The sequence below is a fragment of the Vanellus vanellus genome (assembly GCF_965231255.1).
Source record: "Vanellus vanellus genome assembly, chromosome: 19".
Classification (NCBI taxonomy): Eukaryota; Metazoa; Chordata; class Aves; order Charadriiformes; family Charadriidae; genus Vanellus; species Vanellus vanellus.
In genome coordinates, this window is record NC_138924.1 from 7,867,558 (window position 1) to 7,894,388 (window position 26,831).

Sequence of the window (26,831 nt, forward strand, 5' to 3'; positions counted from 1 at the left end):
AACTATGGGGGTGGGGGGGGGGGTGGAAAGTGGAGGGGGGGGTGGGGAGCCGGCGGGGGAAAGCACCGGGCGGGAGGTGCCGTGGCCGCCCCGCCCCGCGGCCCCCCCCCACCCCAGCCCCCCCCCCGGCGCCCCGCTCCGCCCCCGCGCCGCGCCCGCCGCGCCGCTCCAGCATGCACGGAGGATGCTCGCGTCTTGCTCGGGCAGGAAGGGGCCGGAGGGCAGGTACCCGCTGCACTACCTCGTCTGGCACAACCGCCCCCGCGACCTGGACCGGGAACTCAGCGCCAAGCAGGTGGGGTGGCGGCGGGGAGGGCGGGAATGCACACACCCCCCCCCCCCCCCCCCCCCCCCCCCCCCCCCCCCCCCACCCCGCCCTCCGGTAACGGCCCGGTTCGGCTCGGGCTGATGCAACGCTGCCGGGCTGCAGCCGGGGCTGCCGCTCGGGGTTGGGATGAGGATGGAGATGAGGATGAGGATGGGGGTAAGGGGGGGGGATGGGGGCGCTGCCGGGGTTGTCAGGGGTCTGGGGGGGAGGAGGGGGGAGGATGTCGTGTGTCCCCCTGCACCCCGGGGCTGTGCCAGCCGCCCCGCGGAGCGGTGGGTACCACCCGCCTGTCCCCTGCATCCCCCGGCGCACGCAGCCCCAAGCATCCCTCCCCACGTGTCCCCGGCTCCCCGCTAGGCCTCTGCGGGCCCCCGACACCCCGACCCGCACCCCGCTTCTCGGGGTGCTGCCAGCCCTTCTTGGGGGTGCAGCCCCCGGCTCCCCACCCTCAGGCTGAGCCCCTCTCGTGGGAGGGGACGCAGGGCCCTGATGCTGCCGGGGCTCAGCCCCCAGCCCCAGGAGGCCAGGCAGGTTCTCCTCAGGATGGGGGGTGCCCCCCAGCCCTGGACCCCCCCCTCCAGCCAGCCGGTGACAGAGCGGGGCCACAGGCACGTCCCCAGACGGGTTCCCAGCCTCCCTCTCCCCCGTGGCGTTGCAATTCAGGTAATTAAAACCCAGCCCCGAAGACGCAGAAAAACCGCAGGAGCTGGAGGGAGGCCGGCGGCGAGGCTGTGCCGAGCATCCCTGCTCCCCCAGCCCAGCTCCCGGCACCCCGGGGTGCTGAGGGGCCGCCTCGGATGGACCCCGGCGATGCATGAAACTGGGGGGGCCATCGTGCTGCGATGCTCCCACCGGGATGCAGGCGACAGCTCCCGCCACACCCGCTTCCATTGTGGGGGCCAGCTGGGGGGGCTGCACCAGCATCGCCCCTGCCCCATCGCCGGTGGTTTTATTTCCGTGGTAATTTGGGGTCATTTTTCCCAGGAGCCCAGTGCGGCGGAGATCAAAGCTGGGCGCAGGCGGTGGCGGCTCGGCCGGCGCGGGGAGATGCAGGGGCTGCGAGGGCGGCTCTGGCCCCGCTCACCTGCAGAGAGGATTTCTAACCCATGCACCCCCCCCCCCCCCAGGCCTGGCCAGTGGAGGGGCTCTGCCATGGCCCCCAGTGAGCCCCCACTGCCCCCACCACCATTTGCAGGGCGAGAGCAAAGCCAGCCCTGCATGCACCCCAGGGGTGCAGAGTGGGGGACTCATGGGTGCTGCAGGCCAGACCGCCGGGCGGGGGGCGGGGGGGGGGTTGGGGAAGGAGGCGGGGGCCAGCCCAAGCTGAGCCCCCCACCTTCATCCAGGGCATCCGGGGACACGGCTCAGCCCTTCTCCCTGCTGGAGCATCCCCCGGGTAAGCGGGTCGGGGCTGGTGCTGTGTGTGATGCTGGGGGTTGGGTGTCCCCCTGCCCGGGGAATCTGCCCTCCTGCCACCCCAGGGACTTTCATGGGGCAGTGACACCACACAGGGACATCCCCCCCACACACATGTGCAGGTGTTTGGGGTTGGGAGGCGCTGGGGAAGCTGGCAGTGTTGTTTCTCTCCGTGTCCCCATAAGGGCCCTGTGTGGGTCACCCTTGAATTGTCACCATGAGCTCCCATCCACGCTTGCCTCCACCTGGAGAGCGAGGGCCAGCGGGTCCCCGTGGCAGGGACAGCATGAGGACGTGACACAGAGCCCATTGTGCCACGACACCCCACGCCACAGCCTACCCCATCACACAGGGCAGGGACCTGGGGCTGCACAGGGACAGCAGCGCCCGGCACCACCTCCCCACGATGGCCCATGTCCCCCGCTGCCACCCGGCAGCAGGCGCTGGGGTCCGTGCCCACGCTGAGGTCCCCCACCCCGGGGACAACCCCAGCAGAGGGGCTGCGTTGTGCCATGCTCCTGGCTGGCACAGGAAGAGGAGCGGCTGAGCTGCGGTCCTGCGCTGCACCGCTGCCACCCTGAAGCCATTCCCGTCCCCGTCCCCATCCCCGGTGGGTGTCACAGCCCCAGGGCGGGCAGCACTTGGAGGTCTGTGCCACAGCCCCCAAGCTGGAGCTGTCCCAGCGCCAGGGCCCGGGATGGATCTTCTCGCCGGCGAAAACTGGGTCATGCCGTGTCCCCCGGGGTTGTCTCCAGCGCTGTGTCCCCGGAGCGGGGACCCTTGTCCTGCCCGATGCTGGGGCAGGGCTGCGGCTGGGGAGCCCTGCTGAGCCCGCAGCACCCGTCCCCCGGCTGGGGGGAGATTGCTTTAATTAGAGTCATTTCATTAGCGCAATTAAGAAGCAGCAGTCGCCTTGAGAGCGTTGGAGCAGCACACGGGCTCCGGGGAAACTGGGGGGCTGTTTCGCTCTGGCAGTTTGGGCAGCCTGGGGGGGGGGAGGGTCCCCTGCCCAGTGAGTCCCTGGGGATGAGGGACGTGGGGATGCCCACAGCCCGGGCAGGGATGGGGACATCCCTGGGGGTAGAGGGACAGCAGGACATGCCCAAGAGCAAGACAGGGACTCGCTGCGGGGTGAGACCCCACACCCCACCCCTGCCCAGCCCCAAACGCCTCTGGGGCGCCTGGTCCTAGACAGCACCTTTGGGTGCTGCACCCCAGCTTTGTACTCCTGGGAGTGGTCCCCCCCAAAATACGTGCCCCGATTCAGGGTTCTTCCCCACGGCCTCCTGCCCCAACAGCATCTCACTGTCCCTCTCCGGGCACAAGGCTTCTGCCCCAGGTGGGTGCTGGGGGGCAGAGGCTGAGCCCCCCCCTCCCCGCTGCTCCATCAAGCCTCGAGACGTGTGCCCAGCACGGGTGCGATGCCGCACCTCGCACGGGGGAGCGGGGCCCGTGGGCGCTCGGGGTGCCCACCACCGCTGCCGGCGGGTGAGGGATTCCTCGGGGCTGGCCGGGCGCCAGGCTCCCGGCTTGGCACAAACAATCGCAGCCCCAACGCGCAGCTCCCCAGGGCCCGGGGATCCTCCGAGCAGCCGCTCCGCTCACGCAGCCATCCATCCGCCCCCGGCTCAGGCAGGGGAACACGTGCGCCCGCCGCAGCCCACGTCGTCGCCCGCCGTGCTCCCGGCCCCGGTGAAAAGGGGGGGGGGGGAGTGTGTGCTTACCGGCAGCTGCTGCCTAGCAACACACCCCCCCTCTCCCCTCCAAATCCCAGAGGTGGGGGCTTTTCCCAAGCTTCCAGCTGCATCAAGCTGTGCAGAGCTCCGTGCGCCACGCCGGCAGCATCCGTGCCCCCGCTCCGTGCCGGTGCGGTGGGTGCAGCCCAGCCTGACCGTGCCAAGCCGCGCTGGCAGCCACCGACGTGCGCTCCCCACCCTCCCCATGGGGCTGGCAGTGGCTGTGGGGAGCAGGGAAAGCCTTTTGGGGTGCAGTGCGTGTGCATCTCTTGGGGGAGCTCAGGGATGCGGATGCTTTCCAAGATGCTGGCAAATGTCGGCTGCTTTCCCTGGCTGCTCCGGCCAGGACCCTCATGTCTGCAGAAGGCATTGGGGAGGGGGGGATATCTGGCCGCCCCGGTGTCCCCTGAGCCCCGCAACCTCCCAGCAGGCCGACATCGAGCAGCTGGACCCCCGAGGACGCACCCCACTGCACCTGGCCACCACACTGGGCCACCTCGAGTGCGCCCGAGTGCTGCTGAAGCATGGCGCCGATGTGGGCAAGGAGAACCGCAGCGGCTGGACAGGTGAGCGGGGGGCTCACCGCCTCCGTGCCCTGCCAAGCTGCCCCGGCACGGACACGGGCACGGACACGGGCACGCTGAGCCTGGTGCTGCAGCTCCCCAGGGGACAGCTCACGCGGTGCTACATGCGTGTGGCTCCCGTGCAGTGGCCGGCTCTGCTGTGCCATGCCACACCGTGCCACGCCGTGCCGTGCCGTGCCACCCCCCCTGGGCAGTGCCCCCTCTCTGCCCTGCAGTGCTGCAGGAGGCCGTGAGCACCCGTGACCTGGAGCTGGTGCAGCTGGTCCTGCGCTACCGTGACTACCAGAGAGCCATCAAGCGCCTTGCCGGGATCCCCATCCTGCTGGAGAAGCTGCGCAAGGTACCTCCTTCCAGCACCCCACTGGGGTGGGGAGGGGGATGCCGGCTGTGGGTTCCTCCTGACCCTGCTGTGCTCCCCGTAGGCTCAGGACTTCTACGTGGAGATGAAGTGGGAGTTCACCAGCTGGGGTAAGCTCCTGGGGCAGAGCGTGGCGGGGGGAGCAGGAGTTTGCCAGCAGAGCCTCCCCCATCTCTGGCGCTGCCCCCAGCCCCAGCGTCCAGCCCCGTCCCCAGGATGGGGGACACCTGTCCTCTTGCCCCCTGACACCCCAAGCTTGCAGACCCCAATCCCACCGAGCTGTTGAGTTCTCGGGCACATGTCCCACTCAGCTCAGCGCTGGCAGTCCACCCGGGGGTGCAGGGTGGCCCCATCCCTGGCTGGGCTATCGCTGTGTCTCCCCAGTGCCGCTGGTGTCCAAGATCTGCCCCAGCGACACCTACAAGGTGTGGAAGAGCGGCCAGAACCTGCGGGTGGACACCACGCTGCTGGGCTTCGACCATATGACCTGGCAGCGGGGCAACCGCAGTTTTGTCTTTCGGGGCCAAGGTGAGCTGGCACTGAGGCTGTCCCCCTGTCACCGGGGAGCCCCGGCAGAGCCCCTTGCTGCTGTGGCAGGGCTGGGTGATGTGGTGGGGATGGTGGTTGTCCCCATGTACCCTGACCCCCCCCTCACCTTAGACACCAGCGCGGTGGTGATGGAGATTGACCACGACCGGCGGGTGGTCTACTCGGAGACGCTGGCCCTGGCCAGCCATGACCAGGAGGTGCTGCTGGCTGCTGTGCAGCCCACCGAGGAGCAGGTGATGGGGCGGCTGACGGCCCCCGTTGTCACCACCCAGCTTGACACCAAGAACATCGCCTTCGAGAGGTGAGCTAGGGCCTGCACCGAGCCCCCCTCCCCCAGGGATGCGCAGCCCCCCGGGGTGCCCGCACCCTGGGCTGTCCAAGTGGGACCATCCATCGCTCATGGTGTCCCGTGTCACCTCCAGGAACAAGTCCGGGATCCTGGGCTGGAGGAGCGAGAAGACGGAAATGGTGAATGGGTACGAGGCCAAGGTGAGGGGCGGGGGGATTCGAGCCTCCTGGGGAGGGTACGGCCGGTTTGGAGGGGGATCCATCTCTGGTGTTTCCCCTCTTCGGCCAGGTCTACGGCGCGTCTAATGTGGAGCTGATCACGAGGACGCGGACCGAGCACCTCTCGGATCAGCACAAGGGCAAGAGCAAAGGTGGAGCCGGTGCGGGCTGGGCGGGCAGGGGGCTGCGCCGGCTCCGGCCCTCACCCCCTCTCCCGCAGGCAGTAAGACCCCCCTGCAGTCCTTCCTGGGCATCGCCGAGCAGCACGTGGGGCCCAACAATGGGGTGAGTCGGTCAGGGGGATGGGGGTCCTGTTGGGTGGGTGCCCCCACAGCTAAACACACCCTCCCCCCCCCCGTTACGCTGCCGGGCTGTCCCGCAGACGCTGATCACGCAGACGCTGAGCCACGCCAACCCCACCGCCATCACCCCCGAGGAGTACTTCAACCCCAACTTTGAGCTGGGCAACCGGGACATGGGGCGGCCCATGGAGCTCACCACCAAGACGCAGAAGTGAGGGGAGAACAGAGCAGATTGGGGACCCCCCCGACCACTGCAGAGCCCTCTGGGGAGGGGGTGGGGGGCAGGGAGGGGTCCCCAGCCTGGCGCCTGTCCCCGGCAGGTTCAAGGCGAAGCTGTGGCTGTGCGAGGACCACCCGCTGTCCCTCTGTGAGCAGGTTGCCCCCATCATCGACCTCATGGCAATAAGCAACGCGCTCTTCGCCAAACTGCGGGACTTCATCACCCTGCGCCTCCCACCCGGCTTCCCCGTCAAGATCGGTACGGGGAGGGGGGGCTTTGTCGCCGGCGCGGGTGGCGCAGCCGGCTTCCCTCCCCGCTTTTTTTCCCTTTTTTTTTTTTTTTTTTTTTGTTTTGTTTTGTTTTTCCCCCGCAGAAATCCCCATCTTCCACATCCTCAATGCCCGCATCACCTTCGGGAACCTCAACGGGTGCGACGAGCCCGTCAGCTCCCTGCGGCACAGCCCCAGCAGCGAGGCGCCCTCGCCCAGCAGCGACTCCTCCAGCGTCAGCAGCTCCAGCTCCCTGAGTACGTGGGGGGGGGGGGGGTGGTGGGGGCATGGCTGGTGGAGGTGGGGTGGGGTGGGAGGGGGACACACAGAAGACGCAACGGGGTGCCCAGCCATGCCAGCGCCTGTCTCCCCGCAGCCTCGTGCCGGGCGTGCGAGATGGACCCGGCCCTGTTCGAGGTGCCGCGGGGGTACAGCGTGGTGGGCACCCACCAGGACGCCCTGCGGGAGGATGAGGATGACCTGCTGCAGTTCGCCATCCAGCAGAGCCTGCTGGAAGCGGGCAGCGAGTACGACCAGGTGGGCACTGACACCCCCTCCCCCTCCCTCCCCCCTGCCCAGACAGGGGAACCCCACTGCCCACCCTTGTCCCCATGCTGCCCTGGGATGCTCACCCCACCCTGCCCCATCCCGGCATCCCATGGCGCTGAGTCAGAGCTCATGCTGGGGAAGGCTGGATTTTGGGGTACTGGGAGGATGCGGGGGGGGGGGGATGCCATCCTTCGAGCATCCTTCTGCCACAGGTGACCATTTGGGAAGCGCTGACCAACAGCAAGCCGGGCACCCACCCTATGTCGCACGAGGGCCGCCGGGGAGACAGGTTGGTAAGGTCCGGCCAGCCCCCCCGGGGGGGGGAGGGGGAGTGGGTGCTGGCCCCACGGGGACCCCCGCTGAGACCCTGCCCCGTCTGTCCATCCCCCCCCCCAGGACTCCCCAGCACACGGCATCCCCTCGTCCCCCCGTCCCCCCAGCGCCAGGGGGGGGCAGCGGGGGGCCCAGCGCCCTGTTCCCCAGCTATGCGGAGCAGCTGCGTCTGGCCATGGCGCTGTCGGCGCGGGAGCAGGAGGAAGCCGAGCGCCGGACGCGCCAGGAGGAAGAGGAGCTGCAGCGGATCCTGCAGCTCTCGCTGACGGAGAAGTGACCCCGCGCCCCCGCTGACCCCCCCCACAGCCACCTTGAAGGGGACGGGGACGTGGCCGGAGCTGTGTATGGGGGCACGGAGGGGGAGCGGGGTGGGGGGAGCCAGCCCGAGCACTGTGGAGGGCAAATGGGGAGGGGGGTGCAGGATTTGGCCCTGGCTGGGGGAGAGCATCCCCATAGCCGGGGCATTACCGGGGTGTGTGTGGGGGACCCCACAGCAGGACAGGGTAGGGGTGGGTGACAGCCCTGCAGCTGGGGTGGCGGGGACCAGGGGGGGCAGGTGGGCAAACCCGTGGACTGTAACCCACCCCCAGGACAGCCCTACACCCCCCCAAACCACCCTATGGGGTGCTGCTCAGCCCCTCACCCCGGGAAGGCGGTGGGGGGCACATCCTGCCCCAGATGGGGGTGCTGCCAGCCATGTGGTGTCCCGGGGTGCCCCCAGAGCTGGGGGGGGTCTGCCCAGCCCCCTCGGCCCCCCCGCCCAGGCGCTACCAAGTGCACTTACCCGGGAGCTGCTCTGCCTGCCAATGGGGGGGGGGAGGGGGGGTCAGTCCCACTGCACCCCACAGCCAGTGTGGGGCCGCACAGCCACCCCCCACCCCGGCACGGGGGTCCGCCGAGGGGGTGCCTGCCAAAGGCTGCCCAGTGTCACCACCACCCCCCCCCTTGCCACCTGCTCGCACCCCCCACCCCTGCTCGGATGACACCCCCCCCCCATATTTGGCAGCGCTGCACCCCCTCGTCCCGGGCACTGACCCCGAGAGAAACCTTACGTTAAATGGTGCTAACCCCCGGCCCCCCCCGCCCCGGGCTGCTCCTCCTTTGCACACTGGGGGCCGGGGGCTGGGGGGGGGCGGGGGGGGCCGGGCTCGCTCCCCTGGGACTTTTCGTAGCCGGCGTCCCCCCCTCCCGCCCCCCCCCCCCTTTACCCCCACGCACCCCACAAGCAACGTCTGGGCCAGGGCCGGGGGAGCCCGAGCAGCTCCGACCGCGGCCAACACCAATAAATGCTCTTTAATGTTTGTCTCTCTCGGCCTCTCTCTGCCCGCGCCGGGGGCTGTGCCGGCAGCGGGGTGCAGGCAGGGTCCCCCCCCCACGCTGTGGTGGTCCCAAGCCCCCCCCCCCAGTACTGGCCAGGCGGCCACGAGCAGCCGAGGCCTTCATTAAAGGAGGCCGCGGGAGCAAAGGGGTGGTTGGGAGCACCCGCCGAGGGGGGGGGCGATGGGGGGTGTGGGGGGGTGTAGCACCGTTCCCAAGCGCATCCTGACCCGGGAGGGGACCCTGCAGCCCCCCTCCTGGGAGGATGCTGGCACCCGGCTCACAGGGCCCGGAGGAGGGATGCTCAGCACCGAAGCGGGGATCACCCCCCCCCAGGCGCTGCAGCGGGGTGTCGATGTGCACCCCGGGAGCAGGATGCGACCGATGCCTGTTGGTGGGAGGGGGGTGTCAGGGTCCGACCACCCCCCCCCCTCCCTGCAGCTTTGGCTTCTTGGGGAAAGAACACGGCTCTGGGCTCCTGCCCTCTGCGGGGACTCCGCTTTAATCCCCGGGGGGGGCCGGGGCAGTCCTCGCCCTGCCCATGGCCATGGCCGTGGCCGCCGCGCTAGTCCGTGCCGTTGGTGAACTGGCAGAGTTTGTTCTCCAGGTCGGAGATGCGCTTCTCCTGCGCTTGGACCGTCTCCTTCAGGGCACGGATCTCCTCCAGCACCTCCTCCAAGCCCGGCCGCTGTGGGGTGGGCAACACACGGGGTCACCGGGGAGCCCCCCTCCAGCACCCCCCAACCCCATCCCAGGCAGGGGGGGGACAGCCCCGCCATGAAGTCCCCCTCCGCAGGACACTCACATCGGGGTCGCAGGTGGAGTGGCTGCGGCGGGGACCTGGGGGGGGCTTGTTGTCCAGGATGTTCTTCTTGACCACCTTCAGCTCCCGGTTCTTGACGGGGACGTAGCCGTCCCGCAGCGAGATGAGGATGGGCTCCGCGTCCTTCCCCGACAGCCACTCGTCCGCCTCCAGGGCCGGCTCGGGGCCCGGCGTGTCGGGGTACAGGTCATCCTGGAAGAGGTCTGACTGCGGGGGCGAGGGAAATGATAGTGAGATGGGGCGGGGGGGTGTGTGTCCCCCCCAGACCCCTCCACGTCCCCCGGGACCCCCCTGCGGGCTCACCTTGCGCGGCACCGTCATGACGATGGGCTCGCACTTGCGCTCGTGCAGCTTGAAGAACCTGCGTGGGGCAGAGGTGGTCAGGGTCCGGCTGTCACCCCCGACCCCTCCGCCTCCCCCCAGCTCCCCCCCCACCCCCCCTTCCCGCCTCTCACCGGGCGATCTCGCACTTGCTGACCTCCAGCCCACGCTTGGGCATGAAGCCCATGCCCCGCTGCGGCTCCTTGCTGCTGTAGGTGTTCAAGTAGTGCACGTAGGGCGCCTCATCCGTGATCTCGAAGTACCGGATGCTGCTGTCACCCTGCGGGCGTGGGGACGGGTGTCAGCCGGCCCCGGCACCCCCAGGGATAGGGTGGCAATGGGGTGGGTGCGTGCTGGGGGGGGGGTTACCTTCCCGCAGAGGTAGACGATGCTGGAATCGGGGTCGTAGAAGGGCAGCAGGACCCCGTTGCTCGTGTCCATCTCCTGCAGGGCAATGGGCTCCTCAAAGTTTTTCTGCGGGGCCGGAGCGGTGGAGGGGGGAGGGGGGTGAGCGGTGGCCCCGAAACCCCCCATCCGGGTTAGTCACACTCATTAGCCACGGCACACTGTGGGGACGGGGCTTTCCGCCCCCTCCCCGGCGTACACAACCCCCCAGGCAGGCGGCTTGGCATGCCCCCCCCCCCCCCCAGCACCCCCTGCCCCACTCCTGCTTACCTGCTTGACTGGGCGCACCCCAGCCTGGCTTGTGTCCCCCCCAGCACTCCCAGCCCGGCTTGCCGCCCCCCAGCACCCCCTGCCCCCACTGCCCCCTCCCCATGCCCGGCACAGCACGGCACACTTGGGAACTTGGCATTTTTGGGGGGTTGGGGATGCAGCAGACACCCCATCCTGGGGTGGGGTGGGGTGGGGGGGCAGAGGGGCAGGGGGTCGGGGCGGGGGGGGGCCAAGTTCCCAGGGCAGCACTCCATGCGGCCTCGTTACCGGGTCCCACAAGCCCAGCTCCCGCTGGCTCATTCTGGTAAAGCCCGTGGTAAAGATGTGTCCTTCCCGCGTGAAGATGGCCCGCACGGGCCGCAGCCCTTCGTGGGGGGCAAACCTCTCCTGGGGGGAGGGGGAGAGAGTCAGCACGGGGCAGAGGAGGGGGGGGGAAATATGGGGGGGGGTCCGGATCTGTCCCCCAAAACGGTCGCTGAGTCCTGCTCCTGGGGAGTGCATGAGGCTTCAGGGGTGCACGTGCTGCCGGAGAGCATCCCCGGCACCCGCGGGGTCCCCGGGGCGGCGCTGGCCGGGCGGGAGCCGCCGTCTCGTACCAGGTCCCAGAGGCCCAGCTGCCGCTCGCTCATCTTGCTGAAGCCGGTGGTGAAGATCTTGCCATCGGCCATGAAGATGGCGCGGATGGGGCGGGCGCCGTCGTGCGGTTTGGCTTTCTCCTGCGCCGGTCGTTAGCGGGTTAAAACCAAAGACAGAGACGCGCGGGTGCGGGCGGTTAGTAGGGTCAGGCAGGCACGGGGGGGGGGGACCCGCGGTGGGATGGTGGGGGGGACGCGGTGGGGGCACTCACCGCCACAACCTGCTGCTTGCGGGGGTCGATGACGCGGACCTTCTTGTCCTTGCAGGTGGTGACGAGGAGGCTGCCGTTGCGGTTCCAGCCCACGTTGTAGATGAGGTCAGTGTGCATGTCCTCCAGCACCAGCAGCATCTCCCCCGTGCCCACGTTCCAGAGGATCACCAGGTTGTCACAGCCTGCGGAGGACCGACGGGGTGGACGCTGTCACCCCACGGATCCCCCTCGACCCCGGGGAGGGTGACCCGCGACCCCCTTACCTGCGCTGAGCAGGACGTTGCGGGCGGTGGGGTGCCACGAGATGATGCCCACCCGCTTGGAGTGTCCCTCCAGCGTCACCACCGGCTCCGTGATGTTGCGCACGGGGACGTAATCGGGGACCTGCCACACCTGGGGGGGGGACGGGACGGAGAGCGGGGCGTGGGGCGGCAGGGATCACCCCGTGGGTGAGCGTTAAGCGGCTGAGGGCCTCGGAGCCAATTAACCTCATCGTTAATCCCGGCTCAGGCTGCGGGGAGGGTGGCAAGGGGATGGCAGCAGCGCCTGCATCCCGGGGTGCATCCCCAGCGCTTCAGGGGGACGGTGGGCACAGGGAGGGGGGTACGGCTGGGGTGCAGCCCTCAGCTCCCCCCCACCCCCCCTATTCCCGGGTGCTGAGTCGCCGGGGCGGGTATATTTAGCACAAACTGCTGCATCATGGAGAGAGCAGCCGCCGCCAGCGCGAACGCATGGCACCGGGGCTAAAAATAGGCCAGTGACACTTCGCAGGCGGCGAAGGAGGTGGGAGGGGGATGCTCCGTGCGGCTCCCCCGGCACCCGCCGCCCCCCTCCCACCCGGGGTCCGGCCCCTCACCATGACGGTGGTGTCCTCCGAGGCGCTGGCGATGACGTTGTCGTTGTGGGGACACCAGTCGATGTCCAGCACGGGCGCCGTGTGCCCCGTCACCAGCGGGTGGTTCTTGTCCACCCGTCCCGTCTGCAACACCAAGGTGTTGGGATGAGGCCCCAGCGGCCAGGGGGGACCCTGCCAGGTGGCCCCCGAGACCTAGCCCGGCCAAACATGGGGCTGTGGCACAAGTGGGGCCGTGCAGGGGGAGGCAGCAACGGCCAGAGCTCTGCACCCGCCTGGAAGGGGGAAACTGAGGCACACAGTGGAATGGGGCTCACTTAGCACGAGGCCCCGGAGGGATGTGGAGGGGAACGACATGTCCTGGGAGAGGTTGTTTTGTGTCCTCTCTGACGGCAAGGAGGGGCTGGGGACCCCGCTCCCAGCGCCTCTGCCGGGGTGGGCAGGGTAGACCCCCACCCCACAGAGATGCTCCCTGGGCATCGCATGCCCCCAGGGAATTTGGGCTGGGGAGAGAGCAGCCAGGGGTTTCCCGCATCACCTCAGTCACCCCCGAGGACGTCACCCTTCGCAGGTGACAATCACCACCCCAGGCTGCCTCTGCCCTGAGCCCCCATGTGAGGACAGGGATATTGGGGCAAATCTGGGGAGCTCTGGGGCCACAGCAGCCCCCCAAAAGCAGAGCCCATCAGCACCTCCTCCCCAGTACAACCCGGAGGGGCCGAACCCCGCCAGCTTCCCCGCTCACCTTGGCGAGGGGCAGGACGATGAAGGCCCCCCCGCCACCAGACTCCACGATGATGGCCACAAACTTGGGGTTGACGGCACAGAAGGAGCTGTCCCACGTCACCTTAGAGACGCGGATGTCCTCGTACATCTGGTCGGCCTTCACCGGCTGCCCGAAGACGTGCCGGAACTTGCTCTGGCGCACCACGCGGCGGCTCATGGCTGGGGGGCGCAGGGTCAGGCCATGGACACCCTCCCCCAGCAGAGCATGGAGGGGTTTCTCCCCCCTCAGGCCTCATGCTCTGAGAGACCCCCCTTACCCTGGGCACAAGGGGAAGCCTGGGGACACGGAGATGGCAGGGGATGAGGGTACGGGATGGTGCGTGAGGTGGCCCTGACCCCACGGCAGGGACCGAGAGCAGCCCTGGTGCGGGGGGACGCGGGCGCTGCAAGTGCTGGGGATGGGCATCCCGTGGCCGGAGCCGCCTGACAGCTGGGCAGGGACATGGCCGTGCCACGATGCGCAGCTGTGCCGTGCCCGCGGCTGTGCGGTGCCCCACGGCTGTGCCATGCCCCACGCCTGGCACTGGGGCTGGCACATGAACAGCTGCAGCAGAGAAGTGGGGCTGAGGGGAGTTTGGGGCGGACACGGAGGTGCCATGCACCAGGTCACAGCTTGTCCCGTTCTGTCCCATCCTACAGTGGTGGCCTGAGGTCACCTGGCTCAACCCAGCACCCAGGAGGGAGGTTGTGCCTCTGGCGTTGCCCACTCCACACCTTCCCCCGTGGGCCCCTGGCCCCGGGGCTCCGTGTGTGCCACCCGCTCTGCACCCCCAACCCACCCGCCTGGCACTGACAGCGACACCGGGCGAGGGCTGGACCCGGCACAGCCACGCAGCCCCATGGGGACACTGGGGTGCGGAGGAGCCCCTCGTGCTCAGCATGGCTCTGGTGGGATCTCCTGCCCTCGGCCACAGACGGACACGCTGCCTACAACCGCCCACCTCCATCCCGACCCTGTGCTGCTCCTGCGACCTGCCCGGGGGCACTGAGCCCCTCAGGACCCCGAAACCCCTGGAGCCGGGGCTCTGCAGCACCCATAACCCACTGACCGCCCCGGGGACTCCCCTGTGCTCTTTTGGGGCCTCAGCCATTGCCAGGGGCCGTATCCAGCCACCAAACCACAGCCCGGAGGGACGGGCACCGCTGTCCCCAGCCCGTGGGGCCGGTGCGGGCAGAGGCAGGAGCAGATCTGCTCCTCTGCGTCCCGGCCGGTGGCTTTTGGCCAGGGCCCCTGCAGCGCCAAGCCAAGCCACATCTGCCCCGTCCCTGAGTGTCCCCAGGGGTCCCCATGGCCCTTCAGCATCGTCCCTGGCCTGGCAGAGCGGGTGCGGGTCAGAGCCAGATGCTGAGAGGGTCTGGAGACCCACTACTGAGGAGGACTGGACGCCAGCACTGCTGGTGTCACCCCCATGGCCCCAGGCACGGTCCCCAGCCCCAGGGAGGAGGGAGTGGGCTCCACGGGGACACCCTCCACGTGTTTTGCAGCACCTCATCCCCTGCCAGCGGGAGCAGAGGTCGGGGGGAGGCGTGCAGGGGAGGGGGCGATGGCCTGGCCGGCTGGGCAGGGTGCAGGCAGGGTGCAGGCAGGGTGCGGGGTGCAGGAAAGGTGCCGGTGAGGCGCAGGCAGAGTTGAGCAGGGTGCAGGCAGGGCTGAATGGGGCGCAGGCAGGGCTGAATGGGGCGCAGGCAGAGTTCAGGCAGGGTGCAGGCAGGGTACAGACAGGGTGGAAGCAGGGTGCTAGCGGTCTGCAGGCAGGGTGCAGGCAGGGTGCAGGCAGGGTGCTAGCAGGGTGCAGGCAGGGTGCGGGCAGGGTGCGGGCGCGATACAGGCGGGGTGCAGGTGGGGTCGGATGGGGTGCTAGCAGGGTGCAGGCAGGGAGCAGGCAGGGTGTGGGTGTGATACAGGCAGGGTGCAGGTGGGGTCGGATGGGGTGCTAGTAGAGAGCAGGCAGGATACAGGCAGGGTGTGGGCAGGATACAGGTGGGGTCGGATGGGGTGCTAGCGGGGTGCAGGCGCGATACAGGCGGGGTAGGACGGGGTGCTAGCAGAGTGCAGGCAGGGTGCAGGCGGGGTGCAGGCAGGGAGCAGGCAGGGTGCAGGCGGGGAGCAGGCAGGGAACAGGCGGGGTGCAGGCGGGGTAGAGGCAGGGCAGCCCCGCTCCCCGCTCCCCGGCAGTGCCATTACGTTGCCACAATTGAATCCGCAGCGGCTGCTCGGGAACGACCAGAGGTCACTTTCCAAATATAGCCATCTCCTGCCGGGCGGCGGGCGGGCGAGGGGCCGGGGGGCCCGGGGGGCCGCAGCCCAGCGCCCCGCCGCCCCTTCCTTCCCCTCCATCCCTCCCTCCATCCCTCCCTCCATCCCGGTCCCCGCCGCCCGTCCCGGCCCGCCCGCGCCCCGGCTCCCACCTGCGCTCCGCGGCTCCGGCGCTGCGCTGCGCCCCGCTCGGCTCCGCCCGCTTCGCTCCCCGCTCCCCGGTTCCCGGTCTCGGCTCCGCTTCCCACCCACCCCCCCACCCCCCCCACCGGCCCGGCCCCGCTCCGCTCCGCTCCGCCCGGCGCGGCTGAGCCCTACACCGCGCAGTGCCGCTGCCGCAGAGAACAGCTGAGCCGAAAGCCGCCGCCGCCGCCGCCGCCGGGGCCGGTACAGCCCCCCCGCGGCGAGCACCGGGAGAGAGGGAGGGAGGGAGGGAGGGAGGAGGGAGGGGGGGGCCCGGGCCGGCCCCGCCTGCCCCCGCACCCTGCCCGGCCCCCCCGCAGGGATGGGGTCAGCCCTGGCACAGCCACCGCTCCCTCCCCAAAAGCGGGAGGGGGGAGGGCACGGGGGGGGGGGGGGGGGGAGAGGGGTGACTGCAGCCCCCCCGGCACGGGGCATGGGAGCCCTTCGGCCCAGAGCTAGGGGGGGCTGCGGGGGGGGGGGGGGGGGGGGGGGGCAGGAGAAGCCCCTCTGCCCCCTCCTGTCAGGCAGCATCTTCCGAAAGCACTGGAGGGAAGCAAGGGGGGGGGGGGTCAGCCCTTGACACCCCCCGCTGTCATCACCCCCGGGGTCACCTCTGCCCAGGGCTCAAGTGGGACACAGGGCTGCCTGACATCCCAGAGGGCTGTGACGGCTCCCCATACGCCCTGGAGCCACTCCAGCCCCAAAAAGACCCTCCACATGGGCTGGTGCCACAGCACCCCATGGGCTCACCACTTCCCACCCCCCCACCTCCCCGGGGGCTGCAACCCCCCGGGGGTGAACCCACGTCAGCCCCCGGCCCCGCACAGCGGGATGGTTACAGGCACATTCAGAAGCCAGATTTGGGATTTCGCAGAGCCCAGCCCCGCAGGGATGCCCTGGCCCAAGGGGATTAAGGGATTGCAGGGCTCGGGGACCCACGGGAGGGGAGCCATGGTTCCTGGAAAGGCAGCAAAGCCCGGGACCCTACAAGGGCACCGAGCGGAGCCAGCCGAGCATTGGCTGAGCCGGGCAGGAGGGGGCAGCTGGCAAAAAGGCAGGGAAAAGGTGACATCCTCACTCGCCCGGCCAAAGGGGTGGCAGGACGGGGGCTGCAGAGGCACCCCCTGCCTGCCCCGGCCCACCATGGCTCTGGCTCGCTCTGCCCTTAGAGCTTGGGGACGGAGCGAGCCCTGTGTCCCATGTCCCCAACTCCAAGCCACGTCCCCAGCAACTGGAGAAAAGGCCCCGGGAAGCCTTTCCCCCACCAGTGCTGGGGGGAGCAGGGAGGGACGGGGCAGCCCAGGGACACTGCCATCCCTGCCACCCCCTCCAGTGATGGCCCTGCACCCCCAGCCCCAAACCCTGGTGCCCGCTCAACCAGGGCCGAGCGGGGAGCTCCGTGCAGGGATGGCGAGGCTGTGCCCCGGGGGATTTGGCTCTCTCTGTGCCCCTTTGCTCGCAGCCCCACTGGTCCCCCACGGCCGGGCAGCCCGCAGAGACCTTTGCGCCACACTTGTCATGACAGGGGACGCAATGGAGCAAAACCAACTGACCTGAGATGGGCTGTTTCCCAACACAGAGGTCCACTCGCGCTGCGGTTGTTGGGTGCGTGGATCCAGCTCAGCTCCTGGGTGGGCCGTGGTGGGTCTGGTCCAGGGTCTGGTTAAAACCTCGCATCCTCCTTCGGGGCTTAAACCCCAGGACCCTCCCTCGGCTCCTCCGCCTGCAGCACCGCAGTGAGGGCACCCGCAACATCCCGCAGCTTTACATACGCAACCCCCGGTATCTTCCCCGCAACAGCAGTAGGAACTGGGAAAGCATCCACGCAGGCACACAGCTCCTCAGACCCCACACAGAAGATCACCTGGGACAGGATGGGCCCATCTGCGCTTCTGGCAGGGGACACAAGTGAAGACCCCCACTGTGGCTCCCCAGACTACCAGTGTGCCACCCAATGCTCCCATGGCAGCCCAGACCACCCATCGCGCCCCCAGCCCCGATCCCAAACAGGAGGCAGCACGCCTGTGTCATCTTCAAAATAAAACTTTATTCATTCGGTAACAAGAACATTGGATCTGCACATCAGTGCACAAGTTCACATTTAAAAACAGCTGAGCACATCGGTCATAAAGTCTTTAGGGGGGAAGGGGACGATCCCAGCCACCCAGGAAGATCCAGGAGGGGCAGACAGAAGCGCTCCCGCTCCCCGGTTTGCAACTCCACCGCCAGCCGTCCCCGAGGGCTCGTGCTCCAGCACACGGTGTGGCTGAACCGCCCAGCCCCTGGGTGACAATCCCTACAAACCAGCGCACGGACGTCACATCTCCATAAAGGAAAATAAAAGGCACTGGCACCTTCTTCTGTGCCAACAGAGATGTCCGCAGCGTGGGCGGGCTGTTAGCGGTGCCGGAGGGCGACCGAGAGCCCTCTGCCCAGCCCGGACCCCTCCTGCGCCAGGCCAGCGCCTGCCTCTGCCCCACGCCAGCAAGGGTTTGGGGGGTCCCTCCCTTGGGGAGAAGCGTGGGGGTTTGCATGGAGCTACAACCGGATTAAGGCAGGACGCAGCGCGACGGGAGCAGGGGACCTGCGGCAGGTATGGCTTCCTCCTGCCGCCGGGCTGGGAGAGCCGCGGGGCTCTCGGAGCCCCTGGGCAGGCGCGGTGCCCCAGTGCCCGTGCCCATTCCCAGCGGCTCGCTCCTCCCAGGAGGTCCCTGGCAGCAGCAGGAGCCGGGGCGGGAGATACCTTGCACCAGGCCTTTGCTGGTAGAGGGACACGGAGCTAATCCCTGCCCCATTTAACATCCAAGTGAGCCTGAAGCGGCGTCACCTCCTGCCACCCGCTGGGACCGTGACCCCAGAAAAGGGGCGAAAAGGGAGAGATTTGTACATGTCACAACTTCTCAAGCAGACCGGACACACGCACACACGCACACACACCATTGAGTGCAACAGAACGCAGTGTAAAAACCAGTTTCACGCACACGCTATCCGTTTGTGCAAGGCTCACACGTTACAGTACAGCCGGAGACGGGGCGGGCAAGGGGGGAGGCGATGGCCGAGATATTGTACAGGAGTCAATGTAAACAATAAAGCGTCCTCCAAGAGGGCTTTGCGAGAGACGAAAAGAACAGTTGCTTTGTACAAAAATGCCCTTAAAACAATACGTTTCTCCTACCCCCCCTCCGTCAGCGAGGCTTGTCAGCTGCTGAGCACCCTGGAGGTGCTGCTCCCCTGCGAGGCTCAGCAGGTCGCACGAAGCTCTCGTGGGGTGGCCACCAGAACCAGAGCGAGCCACCACCCACCCATGAGCCACCAGCATGGAGAAGGGGCAACCGTCCCCAGGCAGAGAACTCTGATGCCAGGGGCTTGGTGACTTCATCAGACACTGGCCAAGGAGGAGCTGCTCCCAGAGAGCTGCATCTGACACGTCCCTCCAGCCCGTTCCCCAACCTGCCATCCAGGGTCAGAGCCTCCAGACCTCCAAGGCCTTCATAACTCTGTGAGAGAACCACCTTCCCCAACTCCCTCCGCCTGTCCACAGGCTTCCCAGAGAAAAACCACAGTTGTGCTGGGCCAGAGCTGAGGACAAGGGGACAGCAAAGCACCTCCCCGTAAGGTCCTCTGCCCCTCCGCCACTCTCCCCAGCTGAAGCACCTGGACAGCAGCAGAGTACTGGGAGGACACAGCGTTTCTAGTCTGCATGGAAGAACCTTCCTGTAGGGCATTTCTCCTGAGATCAAGCTGGACAAAGAAACCCAATCCTCTTTCTCCTCCTCCTCCTCCTCCTTTCTCAAGGGAACAAATTATACACAGGGCTTTCCCCTCCCAAGCAGATCCTTGTCACCAGCCAAGCATGCTCCGTCCAATGCAGGGCAGGCTCGGTGGCACCCCGTCCCCAGGCAGACACGTCCTTGGGTCAGGAACGGTGGGCAGCAGGGTCTGGTGAAGTCTGTGGGGGAGGGAAGGACTGAAATTGTCCTTCGCAAGATGACACGAGCCACTTGGCCTTTCCACACCGCCTGCCCAGCTCCCAAGCCAGCTGGAGCTGGCTAGGAGAAGCCGTATGTCTTTTGGCGTCCCAAAGAAGTATCTGGCCTCCGGGGCCAGGCACTTGGGTGACTTCTAGCGACCAAAATGGCCTGGGATGACGTGCTATTTGGCCCAAGACAGGATTGTGCTGGGCCACTTCAGGCTGCGCTCCAGCCTGTGGCTAGCACGGGTGACAACCCCCCAGCAGAGCTCAAGTACCTCGGAAGAGGAGGGATGAAGTGCACGTTCCTGCTGGGGAAGGACAGACACGCTCCCAGCTCCAGCCTGGGCTGCAGGTATGCCGGCTCTGCAAGGCAGTGCCGGAGGATCCCTGGGAGCGAGGCGGGGTTACCTTGCAAACTGCCAGGCTATCCTCGGCTGATGGTCATGGGCACGCTGGGGGGGTTATGGACACCCCTTCCCCAGGGCAGACGCACGCTGCTTCCCAATACTCCACAATACTCCAGTGCCGTGCACTCCTCTCCGGCTCAAGATGAGCTTGTCCCATCGGAAGCCGCAAGGCTCTGCAGCATCAGCGCTGCTTTCTAGGCACGGCCTCGTCTGCTGCTCCTCCCACACCGCATCCTCTCCATGCTGGGCTTTCAGCAGCTGGAGCCATTCTGCATCTTCTCTCTGCTTCGCTCCTCCCCAGAGGGCAGGTCTGGGCCAGAGCCAAGCACCAGCTCAGACACGCTCTTCTGCCACAGACCTGCCACGGGACTGCAGACAGGACCCAGAGCTCTCCTGCCACCGCCAAGAGCCTTTCTCTCGGCTCCTACAGCACACATACAATCTGCTGATATGCACGGCTGGAAGTGAGGAGCTTTGATTTAGCCAAACTGCTCGGGAACTGTAAAATAATTTTCCGAAATTTGGAGCAGATCCTTCAAGCGCAGGTTCTCCGGGGAAGCAAGAACCTGCAGAATGGCTCGGAGCAGCCCATGGCTTTCTCCATCCGACTGGCGCTTCTGAAACCCAGCTTCCAGCGGGAGGGAGATGGAGATATGCAGTTGTCCTCCCGTGTTGGGGTAACGGGGGTTCACGCAGGACTGGAGGAGAAGGGACACATTTGGCAAAGGCTGGCGTCGAGGCTCGCTTTTGGAAAGGGAAGACAGCTTACAATGTCAAATCCACTCTCATTTCTGTGCAGACTACAATGAACAGCATCGAGTTTGAGTAAGGTGATTTTGTTTTCCAGTTTACAGAATGCAGTCTTGCCCTTTTTTAAAAAAACAAACATAGAAACGACCAAAAAAAAAAAAATCTATATAAATACCATATATACAATCTAGGCAAAAAAAAAAAAAAAGAAAAGAAAAAAAAATCTTCCAGAAAAGATCTTCCCTCCAGGTCGACTGTTAGCAGTGACAGCAGAGAGGACAAAGCTTTGCATTCAGTTGGGGCAATATGTCATGTAACAATGATAACAGCCTCCAGGTTTGGGAGAGACCACAAGTGCCTGCGAGCGCGGCAGAGGGGAGAGGAAAACTCAGGCAGCACGAGACGGGAACAGCTTTTGGGCGGAGGGGAGGCAGCAGGAGGGCAGAGGACAGATGATATGGCCATGAACTTGGAAGGCCCACAGCAGTATTCAAGTAATGGGAGGGTTAAAACCCTAACGAGGCGTTTGTTTTAAAAGAACACTCTGGCTTTGGGGGGCTCTCCTCCTCTCACCCGCTGGTGCGGGGCAGCCGAGGAGGAGAGGTGAGCTTGGCAGCAGGTGGAGGAGCTCTGCTCCACCTCACCACAAAACAGGGGGGGCTCTGCAGGACCCCCACCAGGAGGTGAGCGCGGACCTCGGTGCCAGGCTGCCCGGGGCTTCCAGAGCCCATCCATCGGGAGGATTTACCCCCCCCCCCCAGTGCGCTCCTTTTGGGGATGCACCAGCCGAACCGAGCCCAGAGGGTTTGTCCTGAAGCAGCTTTGCGAGTGATCTGCCAGCTTCGTGGAGTTCCAGTTTGCAGAAATAAAAGAAAGGCCAAACAAAGGGACCTTGGCACAGCCTTCACATTTACAGGGGCTCTCACCCCAACAACTGCCCAGCACCATTTCAAGGCATGGGGAAAATTCAAGTTAGGAACTAGGACCTGGTTCTAAGCAAAACTCCACCTTGCCAAAGCAAGCCAACATCAATTTTCGCATGATAAAGGTGTTCTTTTAAAACAAACTAACAAAAAAAAAAAAAACCAACCAACCAACCACGAACATTTGAGGTTATCGGAGTTAAAAAACGTAAAAAAACCCAAACAGTCCTGCAGTCAGAGTCACACACAGAAGAACCAACCCACACCTACATGCGCCAGGAACAGTAAAATGACAATATATATAAAATTAACCAATAAAGTGCATGTTCCTTATATTACACCTGCCCCTTGCGTGAACGCAACACCACGGGTTCTCGGTAAGAAACCACAGCCGAGGGCTCAGGATCACATAGTATTGTAGAGGGGATTGGTTGTCCGCTTTTTATCATTGGTCTTTTTGAGCCTCCTCAGAGGGTGAGTTCTCCCGTGCTGCTGTCGGGGTGCGACAGCCAGACCTTGAGCTGGAGACAAGGAGTCCAGGACCTGCACCTGGAGCAGCGGAGGACCCTCCTCGGAGGTAGTCCACGTCGGATCCACGCTGGAAAATAAACTCTGCTGGCTGGAGCCGCACTCTTTGGCGTACTGAGCCAGCGGCCTCTCCACCGGCTTGCTCTGGGCAATGCACTCGGCTGTTCTGAGCTGTTCCACAAAATGCCTAGCAGGCTCTGGGGAGGAAAGGCGATGCTTTCCACACGCACCTTCCGAGCCCCTCTCCAACCTCCCTCCACGGAAGCCTTGACTGAGGGCAACGCAGGTGAGAAGCACCGGGTTGGCATCAGAAGAGGCTGACTCCCTCTCAGATAAGTCATCCTTGGAGAGGTCCAGGCAGTCCAGTTTGGCCAAGGATGCCGAGCGTTTCATGTGGGAGGGTGTGGTGAGCCCTGCATGCCGGATCCGAGCCTCTATTTCCTTCGCTCGCTGCTTGACCAGCCCCGGGCTGTTGCTGTGCTCCTCCACGCTGTGGCTGCTGGAGCTGTGGGGAAGGCTGTAGCACAGGAAAGAGATGTCCAGAAGGTCCATGTTTTTGGCGCGTTGGCCGGTGAAGTCCTCGCCGCCCAGCTGCCTCGAGGTACCAGCACCCTCCCCACAGAGAGGTTTGGGTCTGTCCCTGAATGGGAGAGTCACATCTCCCTCCATGCCACATGGCGTGAGCGGCTCATCATCTGTGCCCGTGCTCTGCTCAGTGACGCCTTCCAGGTGAATTACGTAGGGGTGAGAAGAGCGATCGAGGCTGGTTGAAGGTGTAGCAGTCACCTGTGCAGAGGGGGAAGGAGCACCGAGGTGAACAGATAACCCACCACCTTCCTCGCTGGGGCTGCCCGCAGCGAAGGTGGCCTGCTTGTGTACCGCGTGCTCCGGCAGTGAGAGATTTACCAGCGTCAGAGCTCTGAGACAGGCCGGTGCCTTCTCCGAGCACAATGAAGGGTTCAAGTTTTCATCTAAAGATGGGACGGCCATGACCAGCCCGCCCTGCTCACAGCTTGCGTCAGGGCGCTCTGCAGGTTTGACCGTGGGAGTGTATTCGATGATTTCAATTCTCTTTGGGAGGAGGGAGGGCAGGGATGGCTCCTCCGGCCCATCAAAAGAAACCACTGTCCTGCATTCTTGTGCCGTTCCCTCCTGCCCCGGGCCGGGCTCTGCAGGCAGGGGCTCCTGCGCAGGGGAGGTGAGGGGTGCAGGCAGGTGTCTGCCTGCAGGCAGCTCTGCCCCGGGAGGCGGCAGCGGCTCCTCAACGCCTGGACCTTGCGCCTTGTCACCCTCCGGAGCCAGCTCCAGGGGAGGCTCCTCGCTCTTCCCCGGCGGCAGGAGCTCGGCAGCAGGAGAGTCGTTCCTGGAGTTCTTGCGGGTCGGTAAGACGCAGACCGGGGATGTGTGCTGGTGCTCCTGCTCCTGTCTCAAGCGCTCCTCGAACTCTAGGGTGGCTCGTCGGACAGAGCCAGGGCACCACTTGGGTTCAGGGTTGATGGAGCCACGAGGCTCTTGCTGCTCCCCCCCAGGGCTGCTTTCCTCCAGGTCCGATTTACCAGAAGATGGCTGCAGGGAGGGGGCAGCTTCTTGCTCAACTTGTAGAGGGTCCTTCTCCTTTTCCTGGTGTCCAGCACAGGCTCCTTCACTCTGTTCCACCCTTTCCGATGCCCAAATCGCTTCCACCGGCAGATCGTGCACCGTGTTCCTCTTTGGTGTCTGGGTGAGGTTGGCTGAACCCTCTTTCTGCTGGGCAGGTCCTGCTGCCTGGTTGATTGACTCTATCTCTGTGATAATTTCCTTCACAGAAATGGCATTTTCCGAGTGGGATCTCGTGAGATGGCCTGTGCTAGGCAGCTCGGAGACCTCCTGCAACACACAAACAGGGGAATTACAAAGCGGATCAGCTGTGCTGACACAGAGCAAATGGCAGCAGCGTAAACGAAACGGGGGTGCACATCCCCAAAGGAACAAAAAGTGCACATGCCGGTGTGTGGGGATAGATTACAAGTGCCACGATCACTAACGTAGAAGCATTATTGTCTTTGGGACTGCATTTAACATATTCCAGGCTGGATTTTCACCTAGACTGAGATTTAAGAACTTTCATTTCATTGCCATGAATTCCAAGGGAAATTTAGCCTTTTTTTTTTTTTTAATAATGAAAAGTCCAGTTAACAAATACAAAATCCTAATGCTGCTAAAAGTGCAGTTTTGAACTGAAAACCTGAAAGATTCTGCTCACGTATAGGAGCGAAGAGAAGTACAGCATAAAGAGCGCTGAAATGCTCTGGTTTCCCGGAGGAAAATGGCCAGAGAGGCTCCCCCATCCGCACAGACGCTCCTTCTGCCAAATCACTGGAGAGAGCGTTGGCCTATTATATTTGGAAGAGCCTTATTGCCTCACATGGAGATGGAAAAGATTCAAGCAATGCAGCGTGGAATTTAAATAAGAGAGGCTCCCAGAAAATGATGGCCCCGGACATCATCAATCCCTGTAAGAGCCCTGGAGGATGGAAAGCAATTACAGGAGAAAGGTACCTCCATTCAGAGGTTACTAAATTTTCTCAGGAACATCTCTCTACCCGGGAGGGAAGCGAGCCGTGACGAGCCCGATCCCATCACCCCAGACCTGCACAGGGTCATTGTCTTCCTCCAGCAGTGGAAGCTCTACATCTGCCTTGATTTACTACCCCAATGCTGGTGCTTCCCAACCAGGGAAAGGTGCCGGTTTCGTCCCATTCTTTGGGGGCTTTCTCAAGTCAGATAAATATTTGCAGAGGTTCGGGGTGCTGGCTGGCCTCGGCTGCTCAGGGTTCAGCCGCATTAGTGGGTCAAGTCCCACCTATTTGCTCTTCTGATGCAAAACTCAGTAAGTTTCGCATGAGAACAGCACAGCAGGTCAGGTCAAGGTCGACTCAGCCAGTGCCCCGCCACTGCCAGCAAACAGATGTTTAAGGAAAAAGCGCAGAAAAGGGCAAGTATCTAAAAGTGAAGAAAAGGGGAAGAATCTAACAATCCCTCCCCAAACGGCTACTCTGTTCAGTGAGAGCCAGGACCAGAAAATCTCCTGTCCACAACCACCTCACCGCAAGAGAACGACCTGCAGAGAGCTTCAAGCAGCAGTTTGTGAAAAAACGAGCACATTATTTTAACCTTTTGTTGTTCTTCATCTGTGGAAGAGTCATCTGATGCCTGAGGAGAGTTTCCAGAGCTGTTCCTTCGAGCTTCTGCACCCCCATCAGCAGCAGGCGGCACTTCCAGCACAGGCACCCTGGAGCCCCCATTCCTTCCACTCCCTTGCTCCTCCGTCCTGGAATGGGAGCAGGTGCGTGACCGGCTCTCCTGGGAAAGCTCCACGAATTTCTCCAAAGCGCTGAAGAAATCAATCCTGTCTGTACTGAGGTCTGTCACTTCGGGCTGGGGATTCTGTTGGAGACTCAGGGAATTTTGGTTTGGGGATTGGGGAAAGCATGAAGTGAATTCTTCCATGGGAACCAAGTGCACGTTCATATCAGGCTTAAGGGCATCTTTTTCTAGATCTTCCACTGTCAAATCAGGAAACTCTGTTATTTCCAAGGGGTGCTGGAGTTGCATTAAGGCCTCGGAAGCATGGCAGTTATCTGGGGGGACAGAGTCTACACAACATCCTGCCGTACAGCCATTGATGTTGTTCAGGTTCAGCTTGTCTTCCATCTGCTCCGCGTGGAAGTCTCGACACGTAAACTCTAGGTGGATCCTTCTCTCCTTCACACACACCTCCTCAATCATGTTGGCATCCTCTGGGAGCTGTTGCTCCCTGTCTAGCTCAGCTGAGTAGATGGGAGACATCGGCTGCTGGTTGTCATTGGTCTTTGCTTCCGAGATCTGGTCGGCCGAGGTGGTGATCTCCTTCTTGTTCAGCTCCAGCCCAGACTTGCAGATGGGCTCGTGATGGTCTGAGAGGTCACTGTCCGAGTGTGAGCGCCACAGTTTATTATGTCGCTGTTTGCTGCGAGGAAGAAAAGCAGATGAAAACAGTGAGTAGTATTTTCACATACCAGAGCCAGACCCACCTTGCTGTAGGCGGACGCAACCTACATGAAAAACTGTGCCAAATACTAGCGTCATTGACCCCAACGGCAGCTTCACCTGAACAGTTCAGGGCCAAACATGCTGCTGGAGGAGTTGATTCAATAACAAGCCACTTCCCAGTAGGTAAATCCCACTCCACTGTTCTGCTCCACACGCATGTATTCCCCAGCAGTATTTCATCAGTCTACACAACAAACGCAGTGTTTAATTGACTGTAGAATTTGGTCCTTTCTCAGCCAGCAATACTTTCCCATTTGCTAGCAAGTGAGCAATGGGCAGAAGAGTCAGGGTCTCCAGTCCTGGATGCGAGTGGATGGTGGACACCAAATGAAATCCCATTTCCCTTGAGGCTCCTTCTTTTAATAGCTTCAGTGATCAGTAACTGGGCTCCGGGAACCGAGGGGGCAGGGTGGGGTGGGGGGATGTGGGTGTGTGTAAAACACAGACATCCTCACCAGTCAACAAGCAGCCCAAAACACCACCTGCCTTTCACAGGAAGGAAGCTCAAGAGTTCTCCAGCTCTTGGAGAGTCCCGTTAGGAAAGGTCTGAGCAGTCACAAGGCCAAGCAACTGCCGGAGACGGCAGTGCACCACCTTCCTTATCTCTACTTCAAAAAAAAAAAACCTGAACCCATCCCATTCCCCCGGGCTTAGAGACAGCAAAGGAGGCAACTTCTCAAAGTGAAACCTCAGCAGGTAGCCATGTCTGCAAGGGCTTTGCTGAGTGACCACGGCCACAGGGCTGTGCTTCCACCGTTTGCCCCTAGGAGGAGAGCAGATACCACAGAAAGGTCCTCGGATCTGCAGGAGACCTTGCAAAACCTCTCCAGGCCCTTGCTAGCGCGAGCAGGCGCTCCCAGACACATCCATTGGTTGCAGTCAGTTAACAGATGCTATTGAATTAATTACAATGTACCAGTTTAATTGTGGGTGCCCAACAGCTAAGGAAAATAATCCATCACAGGT

General features: G+C 64.3%; 3 protein-coding genes across 5 annotated transcripts in view; 1 reads left to right on the forward strand and 2 right to left on the reverse strand.

The window, feature by feature from the left end:
• The window catches only part of ANKRD13B (ankyrin repeat domain 13B), an 8,628-nt gene extending 363 nt beyond the window's left edge, over window positions 1-8,265 (forward strand). The window contains exons 1-15 of one of the 2 annotated variants that reach the window (XM_082493156.1): window positions 172-295; window positions 3,911-4,046; window positions 4,280-4,404; window positions 4,487-4,532; window positions 4,807-4,950; window positions 5,083-5,272; window positions 5,394-5,460; window positions 5,549-5,630; window positions 5,699-5,763; window positions 5,861-5,991; window positions 6,101-6,258; window positions 6,374-6,526; window positions 6,646-6,806; window positions 7,031-7,107; window positions 7,215-8,265. In XM_082493156.1, the coding sequence (XP_082349282.1) occupies window positions 185-295; window positions 3,911-4,046; window positions 4,280-4,404; window positions 4,487-4,532; window positions 4,807-4,950; window positions 5,083-5,272; window positions 5,394-5,460; window positions 5,549-5,630; window positions 5,699-5,763; window positions 5,861-5,991; window positions 6,101-6,258; window positions 6,374-6,526; window positions 6,646-6,806; window positions 7,031-7,107; window positions 7,215-7,428 (1,860 nt within the window). In that variant the 5' untranslated portion in view covers window positions 172-184 and the 3' untranslated portion in view covers window positions 7,429-8,265. Of the gene's footprint in view, window positions 1-171; window positions 296-3,907; window positions 4,047-4,279; window positions 4,405-4,486; window positions 4,533-4,806; window positions 4,951-5,082; window positions 5,273-5,393; window positions 5,461-5,548; window positions 5,631-5,698; window positions 5,764-5,860; window positions 5,992-6,100; window positions 6,259-6,373; window positions 6,527-6,645; window positions 6,807-7,030; window positions 7,108-7,214 lie in introns of those variants that run through there. The other variant, XM_082493157.1, reaches the window with a different exon arrangement.
• A 117-nt stretch (window positions 8,266-8,382) lies between these two features.
• Window positions 8,383-15,315, reverse strand: CORO6 (coronin 6). 2 transcript variants are annotated; one of them, XM_082492946.1, is made up of 12 exons: window positions 15,183-15,315; window positions 12,733-12,932; window positions 11,991-12,113; window positions 11,398-11,527; window positions 11,135-11,316; window positions 10,884-11,003; window positions 10,555-10,674; window positions 9,982-10,086; window positions 9,747-9,892; window positions 9,595-9,652; window positions 9,274-9,498; window positions 8,383-9,156 (listed from the first exon to the last, which is right to left on the reverse strand). In XM_082492946.1, exons 2-12 carry the CDS (start codon window positions 12,928-12,930, stop codon window positions 9,034-9,036), a joined length of 1,530 nt encoding a protein of 509 aa, XP_082349072.1. In that variant the 5' UTR covers window positions 12,931-12,932; window positions 15,183-15,315; the 3' UTR covers window positions 8,383-9,033. The 2 variants fall into 2 exon arrangements, with proteins under 2 accessions (XP_082349072.1, XP_082349073.1); XM_082492947.1 differs by lacking the exon at window positions 10,884-11,003 and having other exon boundaries at window positions 15,183-15,314.
• Window positions 15,316-17,240: 1,925 nt separating this feature from the next.
• The window catches only part of SSH2 (slingshot protein phosphatase 2), a gene marked incomplete at its 5' end in the record, with an annotated part of 57,317 nt that continues 47,726 nt past the window's right edge, over window positions 17,241-26,831 (reverse strand). The window contains 2 exons of the mRNA XM_082492932.1: window positions 17,241-23,660; window positions 24,948-25,782. Coding sequence (XP_082349058.1) covers window positions 21,672-23,660; window positions 24,948-25,782 — 2,824 coding nt within the window. The 3' untranslated portion in view covers window positions 17,241-21,671. The remainder of the gene's footprint in view (window positions 23,661-24,947; window positions 25,783-26,831) is intronic.